Genomic DNA, 10,000 nt, shown 5'->3' with positions numbered 1-10,000 from the left:
TCTGTGTAGGAGAAATTTCAGGCAAGAACGCGGCATCTCGTCGTCATGTCGGTTTTACAATGAATAGCAATAGGTGTGAAAACTATCCGCAACTGCCTTTCAACCTCTCCGCCACTAGCGTCATAAGGGGCTTGCCATTTGCATGGGAAGTTGTTGCGCTACGAGAACAAGCGGTTAATCGCACAGAGAATCTTCCGGAAAAGAGTAATACTTGGAAAGTATCAGATTTCTCCGGTTTACAATTACGATCGGAATTTCCTGCACCATTTGTTAGCACTACTAGAACCAGGCTCCGTCGGGAAAATCACATCACTTGCAGCAGGCCACCACAGTGGTATCCAACCTCGTTCTGACAACGAGAACGAATGGTGTACAGCTCATTCCTTATACCAATCTCATCAAATTGTTCTATTCAAATAATAAAGACTTTTGTTTTCAGCTCTTCACACACTGATGGTCCACTATGTATGGAGTCCACGATGGAGTGTTTATTTACGCAGCCAGCAGCCACATCGGTTTACTGAAGTGTGCATGAAAGCGGGTCCTATTTTTCCGTTCCGACAAGGCTTCCGTCTCCTTGTTGTCTTGCTGACAACAAGCGTCAACGAACGAAGGCTCCCTGTCAGCCAAAGATTTCTCTTTCTCTTACTTCATACAAGAAGGCTAATTTTTCAGGAAAATAAATATGCAAGGAAAGAGTTCTTTTATACATCTTCGGTTGTTCAGGGAACACTGGAATGCTATTTTACATTTTTTACAAACGTTCTGTCAATTCAGTTCATTTCACCTCGACGTTAGCGATACACTTGACAACATTTTCTGTATCTTTTCGTCATTTCTTATTATATTACACTTGACTGCGCTTATCCTGTCGACCTAAAATTGAAAATAAATAAATAAATAAATAATAAACAAACTAATAATTAAGTAATCAATTAATCCTGGCACCCGTTTCTCGAAAGTCCCGATAACTTCCCGGCCCGAAAAGCCATTTGTGAACCTGCCATCCGCTTGTTTCAAAAAGCTGACTTTTGCATGGTATGTTTTCAAGAAAACTGAATGCAAAATGATTGCGAAAATTTATGACTTAAAACCGGTCCGTTTTTATGAATCACACCCGCTAAGTTTCTGAGCTTTGACGAAGGGACTCCTGAAGGGTCGTTTATCTAACTTCTCACACTTAGTACCCAAATGCCCAGCAGGCGTGACAACATGATAATCAATTTTATAAAATAATTAGGATAGTACGCGCACTCTCATTGGTGAATAGCTGTGTTTAGATAAGAGTACGGAACACGGCTGTGACATCACACGAATTTTGATTGGTTACTTATTGTCAAACGCGCGTTTTGATTGGTTGGTAGGAAATATGAGCTTGTGTCAAGAAAATCTGTTTCAATCAAGAAGGAAACAAAAACCAGCATTTTCCTTCATTTGTTGAACTATCTTTGAGAAATATTTTATAAAAGACTGCGTCTCGGGTTTGCATAACTGTCTCGAATTCTCCCAACTCCCCCTCGTGTTTAGATGAGGCTATGGAAACACGGAAAACGTCCTCTATTGTTTAAATAGGTTGGATCATAAATGGATGTCCAATTTGGGCCGTGCAGTGGTTGATGAACCAATGGAAATAGTGCGTAATTATTCATAATCTATGCACTCAGAAAAACCAATAAAGAAAGAAACCAGCAAAAAAAAATACGGCGAGAATGTAAACATTAGCAGACTTCGTCTCACATACATATAGCCACGCGTCAACAGTTTTAGCTCTTGCTCGCGCTATTGAATAAGCAGGGCCGAATTCTGTAGCCACGTATCGTTGCTTGAATCCATTTTGTCTGAGAACGGTCGGTATGTTCAAAATTATCTTTTCTAAAGGAGTGCATCCCCTGCCTGCACGTCACCATTGATGCCAAAGGCTGATGAATTAGTGCCATAGCATTACTTCAAGTAGCACGAAAAAAACAAGCAACTTACTATTTCTGTAATTTCTGTATCAAGTCCATCGAGCTGGGATTTTAAAGGGGCGATTTCACTCTCAGTTACGCTACAAACGAGAACAAACAAAGAACATTGATATCAATCGTATCACTCCAAAATTGAATTTGGTATCAACAATTCACAAGAATCACCTTTCCTCTCTTCTAAGAGCCACTTCGTGTTCTTTGTTTTCTCTTCTCCACATCTCTAATTCCTTTTGCATGCTATCCATATCCTCCTGCAATATAACATATGAAAAGGGTGACATTGAGGCCTGACAATTGACCATATGGAAACCACGAGGGTGAAAGATCCAGTGCTCTGGCACTAGAATCACACTGGATTCGAATCTCGCTTTGAACACCGACTGCACCTATCTTCGATCGAGCCAAATTCGATTAGGCTGTAAATAGGTGCCAACATCTCTAAATTCCAATTCGATCGGATAAAGAACCTCCCTGAAAACCACTTTTGGGTGAGTGGAGCTTCCTGAGCAAATATCACGGTCACCTCCTAGCCACGTTTCGTAAGGGGCAAGTAATACCCCAAAACATAATTTTTTCCTGCGAAGCCTTATTTCATGAAGTTAAATCAACTTTTCGAAACTTAATCCACTGCATAGATATGGCAATATTTCTCCAGGCGTTACACTGGAAGTAAAGAGTTTCACATTATAATACCTACCTGAATGTAATCCATTATTTTCCCTAAAGGATTAGCGCTTCTCGTCAACGTCTGAATACTACTTCGAAGTTTTTCTATCTGTTAATTAAAAAAGGTGAGAATGATATATTCAAATGTGTGTTGTTGAAATCACATCTAATAAAAAAACTAAACGGGATTTGCACCATTTGGCTTTGTAACTGCGTGAAGCAGTTCTAGCAAAGATTGACATTTCACCCTTGCTCACCACAGTCTCCAGTAGCCTAGTGATTAGAGCATCCGTACTAGATCACGGAGGGTCGTGGGTTCAAATCACATCTGTAAGTCGGATTTTTTTTTTCGAGTTTTCAATGGATGTAATTTCAACAAAACACATACTAATTAAAAAAGGGACACTAACTCCTAACAGTTAAAAGAAATGATCATTTCTGACAGAAACACGTAAACCTGCAAGCAGACATCAACGAAACTTGAATATTTTTCAGTGTCACCTCCTTTTGTGCAAGTTCCCTCTCTTTCCTTCTTGCGGCATCAGATATAATTGGTGCTTGTCTCTCCTGTAAAGTAAAAAGAAAACCAAGATTTTCACTAACTGCCGCTATCCTCAACTACTTAACAATTATTCCACAAAGGCGTGTTGGATATGAGATGATAGACAGCCAACGAGGCGCAAAGCGCTGAGTTGGCTATAACAACCTTATATCAAGATTGAATCAGATAAAGAGTGTTGTTATGGCTATTATGAATCTATTTTTAGAATACCCGTTCCCGCGAAAATCAGTTGTTATGTCCCAGAAAAACATGGCCGAAGCAGTCACGCGTGACATGGTTCCTTCTGATTGGTTAAAATTGGCGGCCCTTTGTTTGTTTCGCGCGCAAAGAGTATCTAAAAATAAAGTTATTTGTGACTGTGCTGGGGTAAGACCGCAAAGTGATTGATCAACACTCTTATCTTATTCACTCACGCTCATATCAAACAAGCCCGAGTGGGATAACTGTTTTATTAAAAACAAATTATGGATAAATCTTCCCTACTTTATTTGTAAATACAAAATCAAGCAGATGCGTGCAGTTACTGATATTTGTAGAGCATGGTATAAAAGCTCATAAACCATGATGGCTAAGCCAATCAAAACACTAGAATTGCATTATCCAATTTCCTAGTTTTTAATAAAACATTAATAGGCTTGCTGCCCATTATAATTTACAAACACCAGCATCCCAAACAAATTATGGTTTATCCACATTTAAATCAATTGATTTTTGGTTTTAATGTTTCCCTAATACTCAATTTTGGGCTCAATTTTTGAAATATCTTTTTAACTTAGCATGATGCAATTCTCAACAATTTTCACCCAAGCAAAAATTCAAGGAGTTTTCCAAGCAGTTTTCCACAAAATCCTTTTTTTTTCAAGGGCTTTTCAAGCGCCCTTGAAGTCCAAAATTAAATTCCTGGGCTTTTCAAGGACTTCGAGGAGTAACACGAATCCTGTTTTTAATTGTCTATTGTCTAAACTGCGGTGGTTATACTGTACTCGAAAGTGACCAAAATGCAAATTTCACTCCCTCAACATGGCCGCTGTTTCTTTGTTTCACTCCCTCAACATACCCTGTGTTCTTTTATTATTTTTCTTATGATAATTTATTGAATGTATTTCCATAGTTTATTACTATAACATTGTGCTGTCCAGATGCTAGGAGACCAGTCCCCTCAGTAGGGTAATTTATGTACCTGTCGGGGTCTTGCCTCTTGGGTTCCACTTCCTTCAAGTTCCTTTTTAGTTTCGAGAATCTTTCTGACAAGACCGCCTGCGTGGAAAGATTAGGTTTAAAAAATCTTTAGCTGAGGTCAATTCCAAGAGGAGGGCTTGAAATGCTAATAACATCATAAATAACAGTTGCATGTGAAAATTGCTTGATTTTGATGGGCAAAAAAAGCAGTGAGTAAACAAACAAAGGGAATCTCAGGGAGCTAAATCACACATGACCTCTCATGTCTGACAAAGGGTACACGAAAGAGATGGGAGCCAAAACAATGGCAGGAATCTTGATCAAAGATTCATGTCCCCCGCTTCAGTATCAGTATGAAAAGATTAAAGGCACATCAGTGTTCAATCAAATCTACGAACCCTCAGCTCTGCTTCGTGATACAACACTGCAACTCTTATTGTAAACTCTAAATACTGATGGCCTGTCCATATTGTGCTTTGACTTCAAGGAGCCACGACTTCTTAGCGGCCTTGAAAGTTTGAGACGAATTAATTTAACATAAAACTCCACATACCATGTTCACCATCATCCTCAACTGCTTCTGATGGTGCCTTAATGGAAGTCATTAAAAAAAATACAACATTAATGACAGATACAAGTATAATAGTGTGGGAGACTTAAAGAGTCTGGTAGAGCATGAGCCAAGCCTCAGGCTGACACTTCAACTGAACATCAAACATTTTCACAAAAGGTCTCTTGTCCTAATTTCATTTTATTAAATTTGATTTACACTGTACTACAGACAAGAGGATGACTGCAGTTGAAGGCAACCCAAAGCCAGCTTCTGTATCATTAAGGTGAAAGGACTTGATGCCAGTAATACTCAGTCTGGTACTCATTTTACTGGTCAATGCAAATGGAGTGAAAGCTGAGTGATCCAAAATGCAGAGAAACGTCATCTGAAATGCTCATTAACGCTGGAACAAGTGTTATGCAGGATGCTGTCGTCAATACCAAACTCCTTCAACAAAATCCTTTTTGAAGATGCCTGCAACATGGCAATGACTATGTTCTGGATGTAGTTTTTGGTTGAATTAATAACTTATCACTTGCAAAACGGTTATAGCCAAGATATCATTAAATGACAAATTTATGCAAATTTGCTTTCAATAGGAGTGTACTGCTCTTTCTGGAAATATTAGCACTTTTGTTAATGAAAAGGAGGTGGTCGAGAGTGATGGTTTAAAAAGTTATTACTTGCTGCAGGGACTGTCATAATAGGGCCTGTTGTGCCCTAGGACCATGGTTTGGACCCAGCCCTTCAGGAGTATACAGTAGAGTGAGCAGCAAGAATTCACAGAATAATAATAATAATAATAATAATAATAATAATAATAATAATAATAATAATAATAACAACAATAATATCAACTTTATTCAGGTAATTCAATAAAAGGTAAGGTTATCCCTATCGAGGGAATCTGCCCCCAGTTCGATGTGATTGGCTGAGAGTCGATTTTGATGAGGGAGGAAAACCCTAGCACCGGAGAAAAACCCTCAGAGTCAGATTGAAATCGACTGAAACTCAACCCACATACGACCAGGCCCAGGGTTGAACCCTGAGGTCACAGAGGTTCCATGGAAGGTGTGACGCTAAACCAGCTGGCTCTCTTTTGAAGGGGTTTTTAGTTTGGGGCAAATTATGAAATGCATGGAGGTTGGGGGGGGGGGGGGGGGGGGAGTTTTAGCACAATCAGCTCACCACATCTAAGTCATTCTGAATTGCATGTGTGTCCTCCACCACAAAAGTGTCGTCTTCATCATCCTGGTCTTTTCCGTCATCTACAATAACACTGGCAACTTGTTTCCCTGAGCCAATCCTAGAGGAAAGTGGAGAACAATACATGTACCAGTACTGTACTTCAAGTTGAAAAAGGGCCATTTTGCATAACAAGCAGCAGCAGGGCTGACAGTTGGGAGATTTTTAAAAGAAATTACCATGGCTATAGCTGCAACAAAAACATCACCTAAGAATTATTACTTTGCAATGTCTTAAAGGGCCTATGTAATGTTATTGTATGGTGTTAGGAGAAATCTTCATTTAATCACAAGTTTCAAACTCGAAAATGGTAATGTGGAATTTGTTTATTGATAAAATTACTGTTACATCACAAACAAGATGATTCTGAGCAAAAAAGGCCTTTATCCAGGCGATTTGCCATAAACTTGAAAAATGTTCCCTGATCGGGCTGAAAATTTTCAAGATTATGCAAATGCAACCCTTTTCAATGTTGTCCATTTGTGTCCATCCACGGTTCTCTTTCCATTTGTTGTATTTCTTTTACCTTGTTTAACGGTTTTAAGGTAATTCCCTTGAAATTGTTCTACTATCAAACTTTTTTGGAAACTTGGCATAATTAACATTCATGATATGAACATGAAAAAAATGCAATAAAAAAATGGAGTCACCGTGCTTGTTTACGCCTCAGTAGGCTCTTAAAATGGGGTATTTTTACTGGTTTCGCGTTAAAAATTCGAATCACCTTCATGCTCAATTAAGTCTTGGTTACTTGAAAGACACAAAATTTTATTTTGAAAATAAAGCTTCTTTTATTCACATAAGCAGTATTGCTTCATTTACGCCGTTTTTGATTGCCTGGTTGTGGGAATAGTGCACTCTTTGGGACAGTTCAATGGTTAGCTTGAAGTCCTCGCCTTGGCCAAAATACACCCAGTACGGAACTGTTTTCCAAAAAAATTCATGTTCTACTATCAAACTTTTTTTCTTCTTCAAATATGTTTTTTATTGGACTGTTCTTAGCAAATACGTGAAAAAAAAAATCGGGGGTCACCGTGCTCGTTTGAGAGAAAAGGAGCATTTATTTCACTATCGGGCTTAGTTTGAGGGGAATCTCTTAGGTTTTGTATGTGCACGTGCTCATGTGCGCGCGCTAATGACGTGAAAATCGTGCGCAGTAGGGATGCCCAATGCAATACTAAGGAATTACCTTAAGTGGTTATTGCAAGTTTTTATTCTACTTTTTGGGCATTTTGGGTGTCATGAAATTACATAATTTTGCGTAGCATTGCCCCTTGCTATTATTCCATCTTATACAACTTTTACAATGTGGGTGGAGATTCCTATGACTGAATTGGTAGCAGTTTGTAAAGAATGACAACGTACGTATATGATTCAATGTTAAGTGTGCTCACGTTCTTTGAATCTTTTGTACTTCCGAGGACATTTGACTGACCAATAATATGCGTTCTTAGTTTTCTATGACCCACATAATTCTCAGTTACATGTAATTTAGTTTAAGAGCCTCAAAATTTATATTTTCACACTCCCTGTCCAACACAAAGTTCACCCTGATCATAAAAAGGAAGTAAAAATATAACAATTTTAAGATATTGAAAAGACATATCTGCATCATGAGAATTTTGAAAACAACAAATACCAGTAATGTCATCTACGTATCTACGATAATATAATACTCGAGGGTACCAGTGCATTTTCCAACCAACGCCTTTCATAATGACCCATGAAGAAATTGACTAATACAGGGGCTAAAGGTGAACCCATTGCCACTCCATCTATTTGATCGTAAAAACAATTTTTATGTTCTGCAGATATGTTTTTTCAATACCTTAACAAATGCCATCCCAACATTAAGATAACAATTTTAGTAGTGATGATTTCTTTCCTGTGACAAGTCTGTGCACCCAAAGGTAGAAAAAACAGTACTGTCTTTTTTTTTCTGGTTGGTTGCTTTCTTAAAAAGATTTTGCCTCTGTTGGCATCAATATTCTGTTAAATCAAAAGTTAGCATCACTTTGTGGGCTGATTCTATAATATTTTACTGTTTTTAAATTCATCAAGGCCTAAGTTTTTACTTACTGCATTCACTCCAAAATTAGAGTTCTTGCACCTTTTGTGCTGTGTTTACAAAACAAGCCTCCAAGGTAATAAACATTTTCATATTGACAAGTGAGTTCACAAGATTGTAGCTATTCAGGTGATAAGGTCTATTATAGTAAATGTAGTTTTGTCCATGCATACCTGGTGATCTGTTCATCAATTTCTTCTTGTTGTTTTTTTATCCTGGGTGGAGCTGGTCTGGCACTGCTTGGCCTCGGTAAACTTCGACTGATAAAAAAGTAAAAAATATGAACTATCAAGAATTTCACCAACCTACAATCCTGGACAAAAGTCGTTAAGAAAACCGTACAAAAACCGACAAAAAGCACTTGTTCACTATTTCTCCCTTGTGAATTTCCTGAGCAGTTACTTCTCCTCCTCCCTCCCCCTAACCAATGTTTATTAGGAAAGTGTTGATTTCCAGGAAACTGTTCGCGACCCCCAGAAAACAACATGGAGATGGGGGAGGGGGGCAAATTGTTTGCTTACAACTGAAAGCGCTTGGTAGGGTGAGTTTCTTAAGAGTTTTGTCCACAATTGTAGATAATTATTAAAAACTGGTGTGAGGATTAGACTAAGCAACCAGTCAAAGGGAACAACACTTTTTAACATCAGTATAATTATTGGTTTGTGGTTTAAAAGTCAAGTAATCATATGGAAGTTAGAAATTTCGAGGCAAATGAAAGGTATAGACAATATATAGGAGACAGTAACACATACCGTGCATTTTTACCTTTCGACACACCCATCTGAAAAATTGGTTTTTGCCCTGAGTGGGACTCGAACCCATGCCTCCCTGATTACTAGTAGGGCATGCTAAGCCACTACACCATCAAGGCTACCACACTGGCAATGCAGCAGATTAATGAGGTGACTTAGCAGCATGGGGATCCCTAGGGCCCTCATTAATCTGCTGCGTTGCCAGCGTGGTAGCCTTAATGGTGTAGTGGCTTAGCATGCCAGACTAATAATCGCCGCTCAGGGCAAAAACCAATTTTTCGGATGGGTGTGTCGAAAGGTAAAAATGCACGGCATGTGTTACTGTCTCCTATATATTGTCTATACCTTTCATTTGCCTCGAAATTTCTAACTTTCATGTGTTCTAAACCCTGTCTGGGGTTTTAGAGGCAAGGATACTCACTCAAGTGAAGGAAAGTTGGGCCCTAGGGATCCCCACGCTGCTAAGTCACCTCATTAATCTGCTGCGTTGCCAGCGTGGTAGCCTTGATGGTGTAGTGGCTTGGCATGCCCGACTAGTAATCAGGGAGGTGTGGGTTCGAGTCCCGCTCAGGGCAAAAAATCCAATTTTTCGGATGGGTGTGTCGGAAGGTAAAAATGCATGGTATGTGTTACTGTCTCCTATATGGTCAAGTAATCAAACTAGAAATCAAAGGCCATCAAGGTTACATGTCTTAACGCAGTCCTTGGATTTTTCAAAGCATCATGTCGATTGGTTACGATAAACTATTGTGAAAATGAAAACTTTAAACACTAGAAATATTTATGAATTTAAAAAAAAGAAAGAAATATTTATGAAATGTTATTGTTTCAAGTAAAAAGCCAAGCGTGAACGAGAAAACTACTGTAACACCACAAACACTAAGGGTAGATAGTTTATGGTTTCAAGTCGCTTCTGATTAGTTGCTGCACAATGGGAAACAACAAAATCATTAATCATTAATCATTAATAAAAGTGTTCATGGTTTTCAGGTGCCAAGTGACTACAAT

General features: G+C 38.6%; 1 protein-coding gene across 2 annotated transcripts in view; it reads right to left on the bottom strand.

The window, feature by feature from the left end:
* The window catches only part of LOC138013242 (TRAF3-interacting protein 1-like), a 24,923-nt gene that overhangs the window by 901 nt on the left and 14,022 nt on the right, over positions 1-10,000 (bottom strand). For both annotated transcript variants that reach the window (XM_068860265.1, XM_068860264.1), the window contains exons 12-20: positions 8,414-8,500; positions 6,116-6,233; positions 4,928-4,964; positions 4,376-4,452; positions 3,135-3,200; positions 2,665-2,742; positions 2,133-2,218; positions 1,978-2,047; positions 1-876 (exon numbers count right to left, since the gene is read on the bottom strand). The exon at positions 1-876 is cut by the window's left edge and continues 901 nt beyond it. In XM_068860265.1, coding sequence (XP_068716366.1) covers positions 784-876; positions 1,978-2,047; positions 2,133-2,218; positions 2,665-2,742; positions 3,135-3,200; positions 4,376-4,452; positions 4,928-4,964; positions 6,116-6,233; positions 8,414-8,500 — 712 coding nt within the window. In that variant the 3' untranslated portion in view covers positions 1-783. The remainder of the gene's footprint in view (positions 877-1,977; positions 2,048-2,132; positions 2,219-2,664; positions 2,743-3,134; positions 3,201-4,375; positions 4,453-4,927; positions 4,965-6,115; positions 6,234-8,413; positions 8,501-10,000) is intronic.

Source organism: Montipora foliosa, chromosome 8 (assembly GCF_036669935.1).
Source record: "Montipora foliosa isolate CH-2021 chromosome 8, ASM3666993v2, whole genome shotgun sequence".
Classification (NCBI taxonomy): domain Eukaryota; kingdom Metazoa; phylum Cnidaria; class Anthozoa; order Scleractinia; family Acroporidae; genus Montipora; species Montipora foliosa.
Note: the sequence above shows the minus strand (reverse complement) of the source record. Positions and strands in the feature narration are given on the sequence as shown.